The sequence below is a fragment of the Pleurodeles waltl genome, chromosome 10 (genome assembly GCF_031143425.1).
Source record: "Pleurodeles waltl isolate 20211129_DDA chromosome 10, aPleWal1.hap1.20221129, whole genome shotgun sequence".
Lineage (NCBI taxonomy): Eukaryota > Metazoa > Chordata > Amphibia > Caudata > Salamandridae > Pleurodeles > Pleurodeles waltl.
The window spans coordinates 266,818,101-266,843,656 of NC_090449.1; the positions used below are offsets into that span (position 1 = coordinate 266,818,101).

At 49.9% G+C, this 25,556-nt stretch overlaps 1 protein-coding gene across 2 annotated transcripts in view; it reads left to right on the forward strand.

Annotated features, from left to right (window-relative positions):
• Nucleotides 1-25,556, forward strand: part of USP7 (ubiquitin specific peptidase 7) — a 1,253,379-nt gene that overhangs the window by 494,351 nt on the left and 733,472 nt on the right. For both annotated transcript variants that reach the window (XM_069210408.1, XM_069210409.1), the window contains exon 8: nucleotides 3,581-3,635. In XM_069210408.1, the coding sequence (XP_069066509.1) occupies nucleotides 3,581-3,635 (55 nt within the window). The remainder of the gene's footprint in view (nucleotides 1-3,580; nucleotides 3,636-25,556) is intronic.

Genomic DNA, 25,556 nt, shown 5'->3' on the forward strand with positions numbered 1-25,556 from the left:
CTTTCAACACCCGACAACCTGCTTGTCCAGACGGACAATACAACCACCATGTATTAACCCGTACAAGCAGGGGAGAACCAAATCCACTGTCTTCTCAAGAGGCCCAGACAATATGGCACTGGCTTCTGGCCAGGAATATAAAGATAATAGCAACTCACCTTCCAGGTGTTCAGAACGTACAAGTGGATGCCCTCAGCAGGGTTCTAGATGAGAAGGTTCTGAACGAAGACGTAGTTCGATATATTCTGCTTGTGGGGCACACCTTCTGTCGACCTTTTCGCCACAGTGGACATCAGAAAATGCTGAGGCTTTGCCTCCAGATTTTACCATCCAGAATCGCTGGGGAATGCTAGGTGGATAGACTGGTTGTAGGAATTGTCCAATTTTAAAATAGCTTATTGCCATTTTTGCCAAAACTGTATATGCTATTGTGATAATTCAAAGTTCCTAAGTGAAATACCTTTCATTTGAAGTATTACTTGTAAATCTTGAACCTGTGGTTCTTAAAATAAACTAAGAAAATAGATTTTTCTATACAAAAACCTATTGGCCTGGAATTGTCTTTGTGTGTTCCTCATTTATTGTCAGTGTGTGTACAACAAATGCTTAACACTACCCTCTGATAAGCCTACTGCTCGTCCACACTACCACAAAATAGAGCATTAGAATTCTCTTTTTGCCACTATCTTACCTCTAAGGGGAACCCTTGGACTCTGTGCATGCTATTTCTTACTTTGAAATAGTACATACAGAGCCAACTTCTTACACAGTTCATCCTAAATTGCCAAGCTAGGTCTCCTCCAGAAGGAAAAACAATAACCACGTCTGATAACCCATTGCACAGAGAACGTCAACTGCTACAAACAAGGTGTTGGATGTAATGCTTAGCTCGTTTCTCCTTGTGCCTTTACAAAGGAAAGGTCAGTGGTTGCAACCTTTCTCAGCTGATCAAGGATGCACATAATCTGGTGTGAGACTGGCTGTTAAGGTGGACTCAATGCAGCTGGTGTCTGATCAAACCAAAAGTGTTATATATTGGCTGGTGGGCTCGACAATTTCTATCAACCATTCCAAGTTACGTCTCTGAACCCCCCCCCCCCCCCCCCCCCCCCGGAAATTTATCATTGGTGCGGTTTTCTCACTCTAAGAATGTTAACCTTTCCTTGAGCCCCCTGTGAAAAAGATTGGATGTTTCTGTGGTGGTTAGTGTTTTAACTGACAGCCCTGTGGATGCTGCGCAAGAGTGGTGCCAGGGGTTGAGGCTTGCAGGGCCTTCTATGGTGATTGGTGTATGACTAACTGGCCTGTTGGAAATCCTTTTATCTTATCATGGCTGTTATCACAGTTGTTTGTCATCATTTATTTTGGCCATATGTAGGTCGGAGGTATCTGGTCTCCTGCAGAGCAAAAGAGACAGATCTGCTCCAGTTGCAGCGGATTTGGGTGGTGTTCCATGTATTTCTTTCCTTGGTCTAGTGGATCAGTTCTTCGCCAAGATTGCTAGGCGGTCTGCCATGCTTCTGCGTTATCCAATCTCTAGAATCTGAGATTGTGGGACTGGGCTATTTTTTTGTTGCGCTCAATCATTTGGCAGATTCTCTAATCATGAGGTTGGGCAAACGCAGAAGATGTCCTCTTGCAGGTCACAAATGACTTTTCCATCAAGGGGTGTTTCAGTCGACATTTGCTATCTGGAGTGTACTTTAGGCAGACCTGTTTACCACTCAGGAGCATGCTATTTGTGTCCTATAGCAAGGGGCTCTGTGAAGTTTTCTTTAGTGTTTGGAATTTAATCATTATCTGTCTGCCGTGTCCCCTCTTTCTCCTAATTCATCTTGTTCAAAGGAAGCAGACGTAGGACTCTATAGACAAAGTTGTCATTGCTTACTCCATACTTGGCACTGAGATTTGTATATCTGGATCTGCTCTGGTTCATGGTTTGTCTTCCTTCCTTTCATCCTGGCTAGTATCCCTCGCTCTGGGGGATGGGGAGGGTGATAAACCTGAATCTTAAATGTATGCATCCTTGCGCGCTTGGTATTTGAATGGTGCATAATCCTCGCTGCATGCTGTCCTTCCACTAAACCACCTTGTACATGCTGCTTGTCACTTTTAATAAGGCAGTGGGACAGGTAATAATTTTATAAGCTAAAGGCACGCGATTGTTTGATTTTTTTGGCTTTATAAGATTTTGCTTTGTGCATGATGCACGTTTACTTCCTGACTGAGATTGTTTAGTGGTTTTGAATTATTTGTTGAAATTGCTTGTTATGAAGTGATTATTAAGATGTCCGTAACAGGTTTCCATTGGGACCTTTATTTGGATCTAGCACTTGTGGTGATTTTCAATTTGAGCCTATGCAGAGCTGTTCTGAGATTCCCAACACGGAAAGAGGTTTTACTGCTCCTGTTTCCAGGAAGTCAGTTAATCGTTGGCCTTTTCTGTTAACCTTCTTTTAGCTGGTTCTTCCTGGTGCTTCGAACACCAGCATCCTTTTTGCTTAACATGTTTTCCTATTATGTTACCACACCATCACTAGCAGATGTTTCGGTACTCTTCACCCTCCATAGAGGAGAGGCTACATTGCTTGGATATTAAGTGTGCTTAGTTTTTACATTGACAGAACTGGGCCCATCCTTTTGTCTGTAAGCTGTTCATTGGCTTTGGGGGTACGAATAAGGGGGAAGTGATGAGAAAGCGCTCTCACTGGATTATCTGCTTTGCCTTAAAGTATGAGCTGCCCAAAGAAGAAGCCTTTTATAGGCATCAGGGCACTTCCCATCGGTATTAAGACTTCATCTTTGACATTGTCAAAGGGCATTACTGCTCTGGACATCTGTCGGGCTGCAGCATGAGCTTTGGTCCACACAGATATTAGACAGTGCAGCCTTGATTTTCAAGTCCACAGGGATGTTAATTATGCCAGGCCTGTGCTTAAAGACTTTTCAGTGGCGTTCTTACCACACACACCTGCTTTGGAGTACTTCTTGCATATTGATTTACAGGGTGGGGATTCTAAGGGTGGAGCTATTCATCAGAAAAACACACTTGTTAATTTTTTTTTTGGTGACAGTCTGGTGGATATTCTAATTACCTTCAGATTTGCCATCACACATGTAACCCTTGTCTGAGGAATGGTCTTCAAGTTTATATTAAGTTCCAAATAAGTCTATTTTTGTATACTGCCGTCATGGCTAAATCATCATTCTAATTTGTCCATGAAAGCATGCACAAAAGCTCCATAATTGATTGTGGTGCTTGGAGTGTTGTTTTGTGTGACCCTGTCATTATCAGAGTTCCCAAAACCATAACTAGAAACGTGAGTCTCTTGTTAGCTTAGGAGACCTACTGCATGTTTTTCTGGACCAGTCTCACATCTTCCAGGTTTGACGAGGTGAGGAATCTGTAGAGTAAGGACAAGAAGAAAGTTAATGAAACCATGACACATTATTTAGGGTTGTAGAAAATATGCTGTGGTGCTATTTAAATGATTTAGCTCAATTACATAGGGTAACACATTTTGTATTTCTCAGAAGTTTAGTTTCTTTTGTTTAACTGGTTATGTTTAATCTCTTTTAGGTGGGAAACACTTGACAGTTTTATGCAGCATGATGTGCAAGAGTTATGTAGAGTGGTAAGTAATAACTTAAACTATTTTAATATTTAGGCCCAACACGAAAAATAATTTTGTGCATACCTCCAGAGAGAAATTGAAATATTTATTTTCCCCCACATTAGATTTCTGTCTGTGTATATATATGATGTCATCCTTGCAGCTTGTGTTTATGGTGAACAACTACGATACTGTTTCGGGGTAAACTGTAGTGTTCTGTTTTTTTTCTCAAGGTGATAACAGCAAGTACAGAACTCTGTATTCAGGGTCAGTGATTTATGGAAGAGCTGTCATTTGTACTGCAGATTTCATTCTGTTGCTTGACATTCGCTCACACAATGAGCTAGATCCCCTAATGTGTATAGCACAGGAAGGTCAGAAAATCCTGTGGCAAAAGTGGTCTTCCACTTGACATAAACAGTAAGAATAGAGGCTACGGGAAAGAACACTGGGTAATATAACCATTGTGGCACATATAAATTAGCTAACATTTTAACCACTACTATTGGCAAAGCATTGGAGTCAATTATCAGCTTCCTGAGGATGACAGTGCAATGGAAGGTTCTACTATTTAGGAGGTATACACTAAATCTAGTAGGTAAAATCTACTTTGAATTGACTAGGTGTAGTTATCAGCCAGTTATTTGTTATTTTATTACAAGATATGCAGGATATTGTATCTTCGCATTTAAACCAGAAGCCTAAGCTATTGTCGAGGAGAGTAGACTTTTTCAAGAGATTGATATACCATAACATGTGTTTTCACAGTAGCAGGTTCAATGTAGCAAGCACATTCAAAGAGGCAGCCTTAATGTGTCTGAGATAGAGTAACAGGCAAATGGCCACGAGGTCCCACTACTGCATAAACTTAAGTCTTTGTTTGGACCTCAGTTGGAAGATGTCTGAGGAAAAGCATTGAAAGGTAGAACTGCAGAGCATTTAGAGTTACATATAATACCACTGGGATTCTGTTGTATACAATCCAACAGGGATTGTGTAAAGAATGGTTACCTAGCACAGAAATGGCTGACTAAAATTAAAGTACATGAAAATATGAAATTCCCACTGCTTTTGGATGAAGTGCAGTTTTTCTCCCAGAAAGGATGACTTGAACTACTGCAGTTGGATGGGAAATTAATGTGTTCGATGGGTTTATTTTACATTTCCAAACAAGACAGCACTGCATTGTACTTTAGGCCATTAAACACAGCAAGACAATAGTGTTAAGGATTACGGCAGATGTAAACCCAGATTTTGGAGCAAGGCTACGTAGCAATATTAAATCTAAATGATACATATTTCAACACTGAACTCTCAAAAGTATGTGGTATTTTATCCTTAAGGTTGTGGAATACAACTGCCCCAAGAGTGTTACCTTAGTGTTCAGCTGTAGGGGCTGAAAATGTGGAAAGCAGTTCAGTGTTCCGATGAGTAGATGATTAGCTGGTACAGAAGAATTTGTTTATACTGCCAGCTCACCCAAAGTGATTCATTTAGTATTCCAGTTAGGCTTTACAGTCCATTTACTGAAGTGTTATCCTGCCGCCCGCGCTTTAAAATATTTTGCTGGGAGTGGAGGTACACCAAAAGTAATCATAATTCATACTATACAGAGAATTCTAGCATTCTCAAGAGACGTCTGTCTTTCAGAGATATCCGTTGCTGACAGCGAGTGCTAAGAGAGGTTCTAAGAATGAGATTTTTCCAGCAGGGACATTAATATTAATAGGCACAGTACTTGGGGATGATCTGAAAGTCATTTTTGAGGAAGTACAACTTTTCTCTAGCATTGGATCTGTCATAGATTCACATGCTTGTATCAATCCCAGTTGTTGAAGTGGGAGTTACACTGTACCATAATATAACAGTAGGTGTCATTACCATGGGCCCTAATGACAATGAACAGTCACTTGAATAACTTATCTATGCCCTTCTTAAAAAGAGGACCTAACTTGAACTATGACCAGTTGGACAACAGCACCCTCTAAAACACTCCCAAGAGAGGCTGCATCCCTCAGATTTTCAAATAGTGAAAATTACTGCAAGGTGGTTGATGCTTATATATCGCACATCTGAAACGAAAAGCAACAAAGTTCATGTGGAAAAGGCAGTCATGAGGAGGGTGCCAGCCTGGTGTAAATACCCAACCACCATGGGTATCGATGTGCACAGAACAAAGAAGGATAGCAAGATACCTCCTCTGTGCCGTGCTGTACATACAAAGTGAAAACAAAACAGAACCAGGGCACTCCGAGTAGTAAGTCCACAATGAAGAAAAATGCAGATTTCTTTATTTCCTTATGTTGAGAAATATCATATCAATGTTCAGAGACAGCCAACACGTGTTTCGTCCACACTGACTTTTTCAAGGCTGAAACAAGGGGAAGATGGTATCTCTTACAAATAACAAAACTACCATCTGGTAGGTATAAAATACGTCAAAAACACAAAGTGGTTGGTTAACAGTGGAAAAAAGGAAAATATTTTCCAAAAGTATATAGCCATTGAGAGTGCCGAGAAAATCTGAGAAAGAGATACTCCCATGCTGGGTAGTGTTTTAAGACTAATCGTGGATAACCACCAAAAAGTGCAGGTGAAAAGTAGAAAAGTGAGAAAGATAGATACACTGGTTGGTGAGAGTATACAGATCACCATGTGAATATTACGTTTAAAAAAAGGGGGAAATTTCTAAGGAGTGAATCTAGACTACATTAGCGCCGAGAGAACATTTTACAAAAATCCCTCAGTCACACGTGCCACCATGAGCAGAAAATTAGTGTGCAGACAGGCCATATGATTGCGTCCCAAAAATGGTCCCCCAAGGATAATCGAGAAACTATCTCAATCGTACCATAAAGATGGTTGAGAACAAATGTATCCAATGTTGTCCCTTATTGAGCAGGAAAGCGAAGGTCCTCTATGGTGCAAGGACTGCATACATCAAAGACATCCGGAATTTGAGGGATGGTATGTTTAGGGCCCTGATAAGCCCACCCTGTAGGGCAGAGTGACAATGGGAACATAAAGCACATGAAAGGAGCCCACCATAGACCAGGCGTAAAGAGAAACTTGCAAACCTGAACAGGGGGAATATCTAATAAATAGGGAAAACCAAAACATTACCTGATTTGTGTAACTTTGGTAAGATATATATATATACATTGCGAGATGGGTGTACTATTGTAAAGATATTTAAACTCCACATCTGAGATGAGATCAAGATTCAGGAATGTTTGCAGTTTTTGTTGAGTACATCTATTAACCCCCAACATAGGGTTGGAATTAAGTTTCTGATAGGCGGTGCTATCCGATAGTTGGCGATCCAATTCTGAGATATGATCTGCTCTGTCCATAATAACAATGTTCCCTCCCTTATCGGCTTCCTTGATTACAATGTCGTTACAAGTCCCGAGTGAGTGTAAAGCCTGTTTTTCTGCTTTAGTAGTGATGTGCAAGGAGATAGTCTTATGTCCTAGCAGATGTTGTTCCTCCATATGATAAAGATCACTGGTCATTTTATTGTAGAAAGAATCAATTGCATAGTCTCTAGGGATGACAGGTGTAAATTTTGAGGTGGTTCTCAAGCCACTGAGTATCCTGGTATTTAAGGCTATGTTCAAGTCAGCAAGAATCTCCGAGAGTGGTGGCAGGGGACCCTTCTTATGCTTGCTTGACAGCAGAGTTTGAATGTCCTTAACATCTTTAATACACATGGAACTTGAGGTGTTGCACAGAGCAGTGGCAACCGGAGATGGGGTATTGGTGTCATAGAAATACTTGTATAGTTTGCATTTGCGTATGAACTTGAATAGACTAATATGGAGTTGCGTAAAGTCAGGTAGTGCGGTGGGAACAAACCCTAGACCTTTTTTGAGGATATTAGTTTGATCAGGATTCAGGATAACAGATGAGATGTTGACAATTGAAATAGGATCAGGGGTATGTCTCACAGAGGCAGAATCATCGATCATTGTTGTGAATTGCGGGTTGTCGAACGTGTGGTAACGCCCTCCAGTCTTCAGCTCTGCCTGGTGGTTGGTTGATTCTGCCGTCTTGGAAACAAGGTAGGCAGAGCCCCCCTGGGAGCATATGACTGGTTAGGCCAGGTAGATGACATCCCTGATATGTGGGTCACTGCAGAGTGTTTCCAACCCCCTTTTAGGGTTTAATGGCTCACCTTAGCGTGGGGCCTAAGCTTCGTCAAGCAAGACTGTACACCAGGAACTCTGCAAGACTCTTCTCCTGGCCTCCAGAACTGCTGCAGGACTACTTTGGAACTGAAACGAGTTGGGAGGGCTCCCACTGCAACATGGTTTCTCTCATAGGATATTTCCATGTGTAATCATAAGCACTGAATAGCACTGCCCACATGCAGGGACCCCGGAGCATCTCTTCAATGTATCTTCTTAAATGTCGAATCTCTGCTTTCTTACTGCAGGCCTGTGGAAGCACATACGATAGTAACAGATAATGCAGCCTATATACCTAGGCTGAAAAGACCTGATTCTTCATCGTGAAATCACAAAAGGTCCAATACTTAATATTTAAGTGTAATTTAGGATGATTAGAAAACGGCACAAATCTCCTCCTCAATCCCCTTTTATGGTAGAAATTAGGAAATGCAGGATAGAATAGCCCCATAGGCTGTCAATATATGGTGAAAATAGACTGTTTCTTTAAGAATCCAGAGACCACCAGCATCCCAACATGCTCAGCAGGTGGCAGTTGCTTCAGTTCTATTTTTCTGGCTCCTGCTGACATGACTCTGCATTGAACTCCACCTATTAGTTTTTTTTCACAAAAATATCTTGTAAAAATATACAACTCTTAACGTCTTTTAGCACCTCCTGTTTTTTCTACCATTTTCTGTAAAATTCTAAAAACTATAGTATTTGTTCATTCCAAATACCTTCACTTTTTGACAAGTGTCCTTGCTTTGTCAGGAAAAAGGCCATAACAGACCCACACGAGGTCTGTATCAGCTGCCTTCCTTCATCTCATCTGCCTGATGCCTGCGGCATCTGCAAAATGTTTTCCAGGTGAACTCTGCGTCACAGAAGATTTGCCTGCAAGCAAAAAAAGACTGAAGAAGACAAGTGGGACCTCAGAGTGAGGGGAAGTTCAGCCTTTCACCAATGATTTCCCTTCAACCTCCAGTGGATGCGAAAGGTCAGAGAAGTGTTTCTGGCCAGAAACCACTCCGGTCCCTGTCGACGTTGAGGACATCAACGCAGAGGCGTGCAGCATCTCCTACATGTTCGCCATCAAGGACCAGTTTGATGCCTAGGAAGCGACGACGCTGTCCCGAAACCAGTCAACATCAAGAGATGACAAGCCATCGAGGCTTCGTATGTGACAACGTTAAAGTTCTTCTTTGTTGAGGGGTGCAGGTTCGCCATTGATACGATGTGAAAGATTGATGTCGAGAAGTTTGTCTACGCCGAGGAGGAATAGAAGAGAAGGATTTATTCAACAGAAACTTCCCCTTTGCTGGTAGTTACCATCACCATTTCCTCCATCAGCTCCTCCACAGACTACAACTACTTTGCCACTTCCTCCACTGGTACTTCCTACTCCTAGTCCCTCCTCATGTAGCGCAGCCAGCGTCTTCAACTCCAACGTGCTCCAGATCAAGACATCACTCAAGCCATCGCTCATCTAGGCAATCTTATACTGCTTCCATACATCACCACCGCCATAGGTCTCTCCGTATATCAAGATCCCACTCATTGATGTCATACAGACTTGTTTTCTACCAGAGACTACTCTCCCACTTTGACACTCATCACCACCTCGAGTCTCTCCAATCACTGATATAAACACCTTTCAAGAGGTTCTGGTCAGTGGGGTGGCAAAACTAAATACACCGATGGCGGGATCCACACCATCCACATTGGTAATTTTTGAAACATTACACCAGCACACTGCTACGAGACCCCTTCTCCCCCTAGTCTCGAGTCTCCTAGAGCACGCAATGGACTTGTTCATCACTCCAGCCACAGCTAAACCTAAACCTTCCAGGCTTCAAAAGAAATATATGTAGGAAAGTACCTTTTTTGGCATGGGTTCCCCTGCTTTTTTGCCTGCTATCAGTGTGCTTAGATGCTCTCACTGAGCTCCTGCTAACCAGCACCCCAGTGATTGTGCTCTCTCCCTCTAAATGTGGTTGCCTAGGACCTTTGTGCACTCCACAGTTGGCATTGTGGTGTGTCCTTATAAGTCCTTAGTATATGGTGCTTAGGTACCCAGGGGTTGGCACACCAGGGGTCCCCCATGGGCTACAGCATGGGAGCCCATGCTAAATGTGTCTGCAGGCCTGACATTGCAGCCTGCATGAAAAGTTGCATGCACCCTTTCACCACAGGTCACTACATCAGGTCACTGTAAGTCACCCCTGTGGTAGGCCTTTCCAGCCCAAAGGGCAGGGTGAACCTGCCCTGTGTGAGGTCACCCCTGCATGAGCAGAGTTGCCCCTATGAACTCTAGTTCCATTGCACTGGATTTCGTAAGTGCGGGGAAGCCATATTACCCGTGTACTGTACTGGCCTGGACACTACCTGTGTCAAGCTACATTGGTTGTATGTTTCCACACACTCTGGGAGCTCCTTAGAGGTCATCCAGCTTTGCTCCTACCAGTTTCCATGGTTTTCCAGAGCAGCCCGCTCAGATATGTATAACGACATAGATATGGGGATGGAGATAGATATGGGGATGGAGATAGATATGGGGATGGAGATAGATATGGGGATGGAGATAGATATGGGGATGGAGATAGATATGGGGATGGAGATAGATATGGGGATGGAGATAGATATGGGGATGGAGATAGATATGGGGATGGAGATAGATATGGGGATGGAGATAGATATGGGGATGGAGATAGATATGGGGATGGAGATAGATATGGGGATGGAGATAGATATGGGGATGGAGATAGATATGGGGATGGAGATAGATATGGGGATGGAGATAGATATGGGGATGGGGATAGATATGGGGATGGGGATGGAGATAGATATGGGGATGGAGATAGATATGGGGATGGAGATAGATATGGGGATGGAGATAGATATGGGGATGGAGATAGATATGGGGATGGAGATAGATATGGGGATGGAGATAGATATGGGGATGGAGATAGATATGGGGATGGAGATAGATATGGGGATGGGGATGGAGATGGAGATGGGGAATGGAGATGGAGATGGAGATGGAGATGGAGATGGAGATGGAGATGGAGATGGAGATGGGGGATGGACATGGACATGGACATGGACATGGGGATGGACATGGGGATGGACATGGGGATGGACATGGGGATGGACATGGGGATGGGGATGGACATGGACATATGGATGGGGATGGACATATGGATGGACATATGGATGGGGATGGACATATGGATGGGGATGGACATATGGATGGGGATGGACATATGGATGGGGATGGACATATGGATGGGGATGGACATATGGATGGGGATGGACATATGGATGGGGATGGACATATGGATGGGGATGGACATATGGATGGGGATGGACATGGGGATGGGGATGGACATGGGGATGGGGATGGACATGGGGATGGGGATGGACATGGGGATGGGGATGGACATGGGGATGGGGATGGGGATGGGGATGGACATATGGATGGGGATGGGGATGGACATATGGATGGGGATGGGGATGGACATATGGATGGGGATGGGGATGGACATATGGATGGGGATGGGGATGGACATATGGATGGGGATGGGGATGGACATATGGATGGGGATGGGGATGGACATATGGATGGGGATGGACATGGACATATGGATGGGGATGGACATATGGATGGGGATGGACATATGGATGGGGATGGACATATGGATGGGGATGGACATATGGATGGGGATGGACATATGGATGGGGATGGGGATGGACATATGGATGGGGATGGGGATGGACATATGGATATGGACATGGGGATGGGGATGGACATATGGATATGGACATGGGGATGGGGATGGACATATGGGGATGGACATGGGGATGGACATGGGGATGGACATGGGGATGGACATGGGGATGGACATGGGGATGGACATGGGGATGGACATGGGGATGGACATGGGGATGGACATGGGGATGGACATGGGGATGGGGATGGGGATGGACATGGGGATGGGGATGGACATGGGGATGGACATGGGGATGGGGATGGACATGGGGATGGACATGGGGATGGACATGGGGATGGGGATGGGGATGGACATGGGGATGGACATGGACATGGACATATGGATGGGGATGGGGATGGGGATGGACATATGGATGGGGATGGACATGGACATATGGATGGGGATGGGGATGGACATATGGATGGGGATGGGGATGGACATATGGATGGGGATGGGGATGGACATGGACATGGACATATGGATGGGGATGGGGATGGGGATGGACATATGGATGGGGATGGGGATGGGGATGGGGATGGACATGGACATGGACATATGGATGGGGATGGGGATGGGGATGGACATAGGGATGGGGATGGACATGGGGATGGACATGGGGATGGGGATGGACATGGGGATGGGGATGGACATGGGGATGGACATGGGGATGGGGATGGACATGGGGATGGGGATGGACATGGGGATGGACATGGACATGGACATATGGATGGGGATGGACATGGGGATGGACATGGGGATGGACATGGGGATGGACATGGGGATGGACATATGGATGGGGATGGACATGGGGATGGACATGGGGATGGACATGGGCATGGACATGGGCATGGGGATGGGGATGGGGATGGGGATGGGGATGGACATGGGGATGGGGATTGACATGGGGATGGGGATGGGGATGGGGATGGGGATGGACATGGGGATGGACATGGGGATGGACATGGGGATGGACATGGGGATGGGGATGGGGATGGGGATGGGGATGGACATGGGGATGGACATGGGGATGGACATGGGGATGGGGATGGGGATGGGGATGGGGATGGACATGGGGATGGACATGGGGATGGACATGGGGATGGACATGGGGATGGACATGGGGATGGGGATGGGGATGGGGATGGGGATGGACATGGGGATGGACATGGGGATGGACATGGGGATGGACATGGGGATGGGGATGGACATATGGATGGGGATGGGGATGGACATATGGATGGGGATGGGGATGGACATATGGATGGGGATGGGGATGGGGATGGACATATGGATGGGGATGGGGATGGGGATGGACATATGGATGGGGATGGGGATGGACATGGACATATGGATGGGGATGGACATATGGATATGGATGGGGATGGACATATGGATATGGATGGGGATGGACATGGATGGGGATGGACATATGGATATGGATGGGGATGGGGATGGGGATGGGGATGGACATGGACATATGGATGGGGATGGGGATGGGGATGGACATGGACATATGGATGGGGATGGGGATGGGGATGGACATGGGGATGGACATGGGGATGGACATGGGGATGGACATGGGGATGGGGATGGGGATGGGGATGGGGATGGGGATGGGGATGGACATGGGGATGGGGATGGGGATGGACATGGGGATGGGGATGGACATATGGATGGGGATGGGGATGGGGATGGGGATGGGGATGGGGATGGGGATGGACATGGGGATGGGGATCGGGATGGGGATGGGGATGGGGATGGGGATGGACATGGACATGGACATATGGATGGGGATGGGGATGGGGATGGACATATGGATGGGGATGGGGATGGGGATGGGGATGGACATGGACATATGGATGGGGATGGGGATGGGGATGGGGATGGACATGGGGATGGACATGGGCATGGACATGGGCATGGGGATGGGGATGGGGATGGACATGGGGATGGGGATGGACATGGGGATGGACATGGGGATGGGGATGGACATGGGGATGGGGATGGACATGGGGATGGGGATGGACATGGGGATGGGGATGGACATGGGGATGGACATGGGGATGGACATGGGGATGGACATGGGGATGGGGATGGGGATGGACATGGGGATGGACATGGGGATGGACATGGGGATGGACATGGGGATGGACATGGGGATGGACATGGGGATGGACATGGGGATGGACATGGGGATGGGGATGGGGATGGGGATGGGGATGGGGATGGGGATGGACATATGGATGGGGATGGGGATGGACATGGACATATGGATGGGGATGGGGATGGGGATGGACATGGGGATGGGGATGGGGATGGGGATGGACATGGGGATGGACATATGGATGGGGATGGGGATGGGGATGGACATGGGGATGGGGATGGACATGGGGATGGGGATGGACATGGGGATGGACATGGGGATGGACATGGGGATGGACATGGGGATGGGGATGGGGATGGACATGGGGATGGGGATGGGGATGGGGATGGACATATGGATGGGGATGGGGATGGACATGGACATATGGATGGGGATGGACATATGGATATGGATGGGGATGGACATATGGATATGGATGGGGATGGACATATGGATATGGATGGGGATGGACATATGGATATGGATGGGGATGGACATATGGATATGGATGGGGATGGACATATGGATATGGATGGGGATGGACATATGGATATGGATGGGGATGGACATATGGATATGGATGGGGATGGACATATGGATATGGATGGGGATGGACATATGGATATGGATGGGGATGGGGATGGGGATGGACATGGACATGGACATATGGATGGGGATGGGGATGGGGATGGGGATGGACATGGGGATGGGGATGGGGATGGGGATGGGGATCGGGATGGGGATGGGGATGGACATGGGGATGGACATGGACATGGGGATGGACATGGGCATGGACATGGGCATGGACATGGACATATGGATGGACATGGACATATGGATGGGGATGGACATATGGATGGGGATGGACATGGACATATGGATGGGGATGGACATGGACATATGGATGGGGATGGACATGGACATATGGATGGGGATGGACATGGACATATGGATGGGGATGGACATGGACATATGGATGGGGATGGACATGGACATATGGATGGGGATGGACATGGACATATGGATGGGGATGGACATGGACATATGGATGGGGATGGACATGGACATATGGATGGGGATGGACATGGACATATGGATGGGGATGGACATGGACATATGGATGGACATGGACATATGGATGGACATGGACATGTGGATGGACATGGACATGTGGATGGACATGGACATGTGGATGGACATGGACATGTGGATGGACATGGACATGTGGATGGACATGGACATGTGGATGGACATGGACATGTGGATGGACATGGACATGTGGATGGACATGGACATGTGGATGGACATGGACATGTGGATGGACATGGACATGTGGATGGACATGGACATGTGGATGGACATGGACATGTGGATGGACATGGACATGTGGATGGACATGGACATGTGGATGGACATGGACATGTGGATGGGGATGGACATGTGGATGGGGATGGACATGGACATGGACATGTGGATGGGGATGGACATGGACATGTGGATGGGGATGGACATGGACATGGACATGTGGATGGGGATGGACATGGACATGTGGATGGGGATGGACATGGACATGTGGATGGGGATGGACATGTGGATGGGGATGGACATGTGGATGGGGATGGACATGTGGATGGGGATGGACATGTGGATGGGGATGGACATGTGGATGGGGATGGACATATGGATGGGGATGGACATATGGATGGGGATGGGGATGGACATATGGATGGGGATGGGGATGGACATATGGATGGGGATGGACATATGGATGGGGATGGGGATGGACATATGGATGGGGATGGGGATGGACATATGGATGGGGATGGACATATGGATGGGGATGGACATATGGATGGGGATGGACATATGGATGGGGATGGGGATGGACATATGGATGGGGATGGGGATGGACATATGGATGGGGATGGACATGGACATATGGATGGGGATGGGGATGGACATATGGATGGGGATGGGGATGGACATGGGGATGGACATGGGGATGGACATGGGGATGGGGATGGACATGGGGATGGACATGGGGATGGGGATGGACATGGGGATGGGGATGGACATGGGGATGGGGATGGACATGGGGATGGGGATGGACATGGGGATGGGGATGGACATGGGGATGGGGATGGGGATGGACATGGGGATGGACATGGGGATGGGGATGGACATGGGGATGGGGATGGACATGGGGATGGGGATGGACATGGGGATGGGGATGGACATGGGGATGGGGATGGGGATGGACATGGGGATGGGGATGGGGATGGACATGGGGATGGACATATGGATGGGGATGGACATATGGATGGGGATGGACATATGGATGGGGATGGACATATGGATGGGGATGGACATATGGATGGGGATGGACATATGGATGGGGATGGACATATGGATGGGGATGGACATATGGATGGGGATGGACATATGGATGGGGATGGACATATGGATGGGGATGGACATATGGATGGGGATGGACATATGGATGGGGATGGACATATGGATGGGGATGGACATATGGATGGGGATGGACATATGGATGGGGATGGACATATGGATGGGGATGGACATATGGATGGGGATGGACATATGGATGGGGATGGACATATGGATGGGGATGGACATGGGGATGGGGATGGACATATGGATGGGGATGGGGATGGACATATGGATGGGGATGGGGATGGACATATGGATGGGGATGGACATGGACATATGGATGGGGATGGACATGGACATATGGATGGGGATGGACATGGACATATGGATGGGGATGGACATGGACATGGACATGGACATGGGGATGGACATGGACATGGGGATGGACATGGACATGGGGATGGGGATGGGGATGGACATGGACATGGGGATGGGGATGGACATATGGATGGACATGGACATGGACATATGGATGGGGATGGACATGGACATATGGATGGGGATGGACATGGACATATGGATGGGGATGGACATGGACATATGGATGGGGATGGACATATGGATGGGGATGGGGATGGACATGGGGATGGGGATGGGGATGGACATGGGGATGGGGATGGACATGGGGATGGACATGGGGATGGACATGGGGATGGACATGGGGATGGACATGGGGATGGACATGGGGATGGGGATGGGGATGGGGATGGGGATGGGGATGGACATGGACATATGGATGGGGATGGACATGGACATATGGATGGGGATGGACATGGACATATGGATGGGGATGGGGATGGACATATGGATGGGGATGGGGATGGACATATGGATGGGGATGGACATGGACATATGGATGGGGATGGACATGGACATATGGATGGGGATGGACATGGACATATGGATGGGGATGGACATGGACATATGGATGGGGATGGACATGGACATATGGATGGGGATGGACATGGACATGGAGATGGGGATGGGGATGGACATGGACATGGACATATGGATGGGGATGGACATGGACATATGGATGGGGATGGACATGGACATATGGATGGGGATGGACATGGACATATGGATGGGGATGGACATGGGGATGGGGATGGACATGGGGATGGGGATGGACATGGGGATGGACATGGGGATGGACATGGGGATGGGGATGGACATGGGGATGGGGATGGGGATGGGGATGGGGATGGACATATGGATGGGGATGGACATATGGATGGGGATGGACATATGGATGGGGATGGACATATGGATGGGGATGGACATATGGATGGGGATGGACATATGGATGGGGATGGACAGATGGATGGGGATGGACAGATGGACATATGGATGGACATATGGACGGACATGGACATATGGACGGACATGGACATATGGATGGACATGGACATATGGACATATGGATGGACATGGACATATGGACGGACATACGGACATATGGACATATGGACGGACATGGACATATGGACATATGGACGGACATGGACATATGGACATATGGACGGACATGGACATATGGACATATGGACGGACATGGACATATGGACGGACATGGACATATGGACATATGGACATATGGACGGACATGGACATATGGACATATGGACGGACATGGACATATGGACATATGGACGGACATGGACATATGAACGGACATGGACATATGAACGGACATGGACATATGGACATATGGACGGACATGGACATATGGACGGACATGGACATATGGACGGACATGGACATATGGACGGACATGGACATATGGACGGACATGGACATATGGACGGACATGGACATATGGACGGACATGGACATATGGACATATGGTCGGACATGGACATATGGACGGACATGGACATATGGACATATGGACGGACATGGACATATGGACATATGGACGGACATGGACATATGGACGGACATGGACATATGGACGGACATGGACATATGGACATATGGACGGACATGGACATATGGACATATGGATGGACATATGGACATATGGACGGACATGGACATATGGACATATGGATGGACATATGGACATATGGATGGACATATGGACATATGGACGGACATATGGACATATGGACGGACATATGGACATATGGACATATGGACGGACATATGGACATATGGACATATGGACATATGGACATATGGACATATGGACGGACATATGGACATATGGACGGACATATGGACATATGGATGGGGATGGACATATGGACGGACATATGGGGATGGGGATGGGGATGGACATATGGGGATGGACATATGTGGATGGGGATGGACATATGGACGGACATATGTGGATGGGGATGGACATATGGGGATGGACATATGTGGATGGGGATGGACATATGGGGATGGACATGTGGATGGGGATGGACATATGGGGATGGACATGTGGATGGGGATGGACATATGGGGATGGACATGTGGATGGGGATGGACATATGGGGATGGACATGTGGATGGGGATGGACATATGGGGATGGACATGTGGATGGGGATGGACATATGGACATATGGACATATGGGGATGGGGATGGACATATGGGGATGGACATATGGACATATGGGGATGGGGATGGACATATGGGGATGGACATATGGACATATGGGGATGGGGATGGACATATGGGGATGGACATATGGGGATGGACATATGGGGATGGACATATGGGGATGGACATATGGGGATGGACATATGGGGATGGACATATGGGGATGGACATATGGGGATGGACATATGGGGATGGACATATGGGGATGGACATATGGGGATGGACATATGGGGATGGACATATGGGGATGGACATATGGGGATGGACATATGGGGATGGACATATGGGGATGGACATATGGGGATGGACATATGGGGATGGACATATGGGGATGGACATATGGGGATGGGGATGGACATGTGGGGATGGACATGTGGGGATGGACATGTGGGGATGGACATGTGGGGATGGACATGTGGGGATGGACATGTGGGGATGGACATGTGGGGATGGACATGTGGGGATGGACATGTGGGGATGGACATGTGGGGATGGACATGGGGATGGACGTGGGGATGGACATGTGGGGATGGACATGTGGATGGGGATGGACATGTGGATGGGGATGGACATGGGGATGGACATGGACATGGGGATGGACATGGACATGGGGATGGACATGGACATATGGGGATGGGGATGGACATATGGGGATGGGGATGGACATATGGGGATGGGGATGGACATATGGGGATGGACATATGGGGATGGGGATGGACATATGGGGATGGGGATGGACATATGGGGATGGGGATGGACATATGGGGATGGGGATGGACATATGGGGATGGGGATGGACATATGGGGATGGGGATGGACATATGGGGATGGGGATGGACATATGGGGATGGACATATGGGGATGGGGATGGACATATGGGGATGGGGATGGACATATGGGGATGGACATATGGGGATGGGGATGGACATATGGGGATGGGGATGGACATATGGGGATGGGGATGGACATATGGGGATGGACATATGGGGATGGACGTGTGGATGGGGATGGACGTGTGGATGGGGATGGACGTGTGGATGGGGATGGACGTGTGGATGGGGATGGACGTGTGGATGGGGATGGACGTGTGGATGGGGATGGACGTGTGGATGGGGATGGACGTGTGGATGGGGATGGACGTGTGGATGGGGATGGACGTGTGGATGGGGATGGACGTGTGGATGGGGATGGACGTGTGGATGGGGATGGACGTGTGGATGGGGATGGACGTGTGGATGGGGATGGACGTGTGGATGGGGATGGACGTGTGGATGGGGATGGACGTGTGGATGGGGATGGACGTGTGGATGGGGATGGACGTGTGGATGGGGATGGACGTGTGGATGGGGATGGACGTGTGGATGGGGATGGACGTGTGGATGGGGATGGACGTGTGGATGGGGATGGACGTGTGGATGGGGATGGACGTGTGGATGGGGATGGACGTGTGGATGGGGATGGGGATGGACGTGTGGATGGGGATGGACGTGTGGATGGGGATGGGGATGGGGATGGGGATGGGGATGGACATGGGGATGGACATGGGGATGGGGATGGACATGGGGATGGGGATGGACATGGGGATGGGGATGGACATGGGGATGGGGATGGACATGGGGATGGGGATGGACATGGGGATGGGGATGGACATGGGGATGGACATGGGGATGGGGATGGACATGGGGATGGGGATGGACATGGGGATGGGGATGGACATGGGGATGGGGATGGACATGGGGATGGGGATGGACATGGGGATGGGGATGGACATGGGGATGGGGATGGACATGGGGATGGGGATGGACATGGGGATGGGGATGGACATGGGGATGGGGATGGACATGGGGATGGGGATGGACATGGGGATGGGGATGGACATGGGGATGGGGATGGGGATGGGGATGGGGATGGGGATGGGGATGGGGATGGGGATGGACATGGGGATGGACATGGACATGGGGATGGGGATGGACATGGACATGGGGATGGGGATGGACATGGACATGGGGATGGGGATGGGGATGGGGATGGACATGGGGATGGGGATGGACATGGGGATGGGGATGGACATGTGGATGGGGATGGACATGTGGATGGGGATGGACATGTGGATGGGGATGGACATGTGGATGGGGATGGACATGTGGATGGGGATGGACATGTGGATGGGGATGGACATGTGGATGGACATGTGGATGGGGATGGACATGTGGATGGGGATGGACATGTGGATGGGGATGGACATGTGGATGGGGATGGACATGTGGATGGGGATGGACATGTGGATGGGGATGGACATGTGGATGGGGATGGACATGTGGATGGGGATGGACATGTGGATGGGGATGGACATGTGGATGGGGATGGACATGTGGATGGGGATGGACATGTGGATGGGGATGGACATGTGGATGGACATGGGGATGGGGATGGGGATGGGGATGGGGATGGGGATGGACATGGACATGGACATGGGGATGGGGATGGGGATGGACATGGACATGGACATGGACATGGACATGGACATGGACATGGACATGGACATGGACATGGACATGGACATGGGGATGGGGATGGGGATGGGGATGGGGATGGACATGGACATGGACATGGACATGGACATGGACATGGACATGGACATGGACATGGACATGGACATGGACATGGAGATGGAGATGGAGATGGAGATGGAGATGGAGATGGAGATGGAGATGGAGATGGAGATGGAGATGGAGATGGAGATGGAGATGGAGATGGAGATGGAGATGGACATGGACATGGACATGGACATGGACATGGACATGGACATGGACATGGACATGGACATGGACATGGACATGGACATGGACATGGACATGGACATGGACATGGACATGGACATGGACATGGACATGGACATGGACATGGACATGGACATGGACATGGACATGGACATGGACATGGACATGGACATGGACATGGACATGGACATGGACATGGACATGGACATGGACATGGACATGGACATGGACATGGACATGGACATGGACATGGACATGGACATGGACATGGACATGGACATGGACATGGACATGGACATGTGGATGTGGATGGGGATGGACATGGACATGTGGATGGGGATGGACATGGACATGGACATGTGGATGGGGATGGACATGGACATGGACATGTGGATGGGGATGGACATGGACATGTGGATGGGGATGGACATGGACATGTGGATGGGGATGGGGATGGACATGGACATGGACATGGACATGGACATGGACATGGACATGGACATGGACATGGACATGGACATGGACATGGACATGGACATGGACATGGACATGGACATGGACATGGACATGGACATGGACATGGACATGGACATGGACATGGACATGGACATGTGGATGGGGATGGGGATGGGGATGGGGATGGGGATGGACGGGGATGGACATGGACGGGGATGGACATGGACATGGACATGGACATGGACATGGACATGGACATGGACATGGACATGGACATGGACATGGACATGGACATGGACATGGACATGGACATGTGGATGGGGATGGGGATGGACATGGACATGGACATGGACATGGACATGGACATGGACATGTGGATGGGGATGGGGATGGACATGGACATGGACATGGACATGGGGATGGACATGTGGATGGGGATGGACATGGACATGGACATGGACATGGGGATGGGGATGGGGATGGACATGGACATGGACATGGACATGGACATGGACATGGACATGGACGTGGACGTGGACGTGGACGGGTACGGGGATGGGGATGGACATGGACATGGGGATGGGGATGGGGATGGGGATGGGGATGGGGATGGACATGGACATGGGGATGGGGATGGGGATGGGGATGGGGATGGGGATGGACATGGGGATGGGGATGGGGATGGGGATGGGGATGGGGATGGACATGGACATGTGGACGGGGATGGGGATGGACGGGGACGGGGATGGACATGGGGATGGGGATGGGGATGGGGATGGGGATGGGGATGGACATGGACATGTGGACGGGGATGGGGATGGACGGGGACGGGGATGGACATGGACATGTGGACGGGGATGGGGATGGACGGGGACGGGGATGGACATGGACATGTGGACGGGGATGGGGATGGACGGGGACGGGGATGGACATGGACATGTGGACGGGGATGGGGATGGACGGGGACGGGGATGGACATGGACATGTGGACGGGGACGGGGATGGACATGGACATGTGGACGGGGACGGACATGGACATGGACATGTGGACGGGGACGGACATGGACATGGACATGGACATGGACATGGACATATGGACGGGGACGGACATGGACATGGACATGGACATGGACATGGACATATGGACGGGGACGGACATGGACATGGACATGGACATGGACATGGACATGGACATGGACATGGACATGGACATGGACATGGACATGGACATGGACATGGACATATGGACATGGACATATGGACATGGACATATGGACATGGACATATGGACATGTGGACGGGGACGGACATGGACATGTGGACGGGGACGGACATGGACATGGACATGTGGACGGGGACATGGACATATGGACATGGACATATGGACATGTGGACGGGGACGGACATGGACATGGACATGTGGACGGGGACGGACATGGACATGGACATATGGACGGGGACGGACATGGACATGGACATGGACATATGGACATGGACATGGACATGGACATGTGGACGGGGACGGACATGGACATGGACATGTGGACGGGGACGGACATGGACATGGACATGTGGACGGGGACGGACATGGACATGGACATGTGGACGGGGACGGACATGGACATGGACATATGGACGGGGACGGACATGGACATGGACATATGGACGGGGACGGACATGGACATGGACATGGACATATGGACGGGGACGGACATGGACATGGACATGGACATGGACATGGACATGGACATGGACATGGACATATGGACATGGACATATGGACATGGACATATGGACATGGACATATGGACATGGACATATGGACATGGACATATGGACATATGGACATATGGACATATGGACATATGGACATATGGACATATGGACATATGGACGGGGATGGACATGGACATATGGACGGGGATGGACATGGACGGGGATGGACATGGACATGGACATATGGACGGGGATGGACATGGACATATGGACGGGGATGGACATGGACATGGACATGGACATATGGACGGGGATGGACATGGACATATGGACGGGGATGGACATGGACATATGGACGGGGATGGACATGGACATGGACGGGGATGGACATGGACATGGACGGGGATGGACATGGACATATGGATGGACATGGACATGGACATGGACATGGACATGGACATATGGATGGGGATGGACATGGACATGGACATGGACATATGGATGGGGATGGACATGGACATATGGATGGGGATGGGGATGGACATATGGATGGGGATGGACATGGGGATGGGGATGGGGATGGACATGGGGATGGGGATGGGGATGGACATGGGGATGGGGATGGACATGGACATGGGGATGGACATGGACATGGGGATGGGGATGGACATGGACATATGGATGGGGATGGACATATGGATGGGGATGGGGATGGACATATGGATGGGGATGGGGATGGGGATGGGGATGGACATGGACGTGGACATATGGATGGGGATGGGGATGGGGATGGGGATGGGGATGGACGTGGACGTGGACATGTGGATGGACGTGGACATGTGGATGGACGTGGACATGTGGATGGACGTGGACATGTGGATGGACGTGGACATGTGGATGGACGTGGACATGTGGATGGACGTGGACATGTGGATGGACGTGGACATGTGGATGGACATGTGGACATGTGGATGGACGTGGACGTGGACATGTGGACATGTGGACGGACGTGGACGTGGACATGTGGATGGACGGACGTGGACGTGTGGATGGACATGTGGACGGACATGGACGTGGACGTGTGGATGGATGGATGGATGGATGGATGGATGGATGGACGGACGGACGTGGACGTGTGGACGGACGGACGTGGACGTGTGGATGGACGGACGGACGTGGACGTGTGGATGGACGGACGTGGACGTGGACGTGTGGATGGACGGACGTGGACGTGTGGATGGATGGACGGACGGACGTGGACGTGTGGATGGACGGACGGACGTGGACGTGTGGATGGACGGACGGATGTGTGGATGGACGGACACGTGGACGGACACGTGGACGGACACGTGGACGGACACGTGGACGGACACGTGGACGGACACGTGGACGGACGCGTGGACGGACGCGTGGACGGACGCGTGGACGGACGCGTGGACGGACGCGTGGACGGACGCGGACACGTGGACGGACGCGGACACGTGGACGGACGCGGACACGTGGACGGACGCGGACACGTGGACGGACGCGGACGTGTGGACGGACGCGGACGTGTGGATGGACGGACATGGACGGACGTGGACGGACGTGGACACGTGGACGGACGTGGACGGACACGGACGTGGACACGTGGACGGACACGGACGTGGACACGTGGACGGACACGGACGTGGACACGTGGACGGACACAGACGTGGACACGTGGACGGACACGGACACGGACACGTGGACGTGGACATGTGGACGGACGTGGACATGTGGACGGACGTGGACATGTGGACGTGGACATGTGGACGTGGACATGTGGACGTGGACATGTGGACGTGGACATGTGGACGGACGTGGACATGGACATGTGGA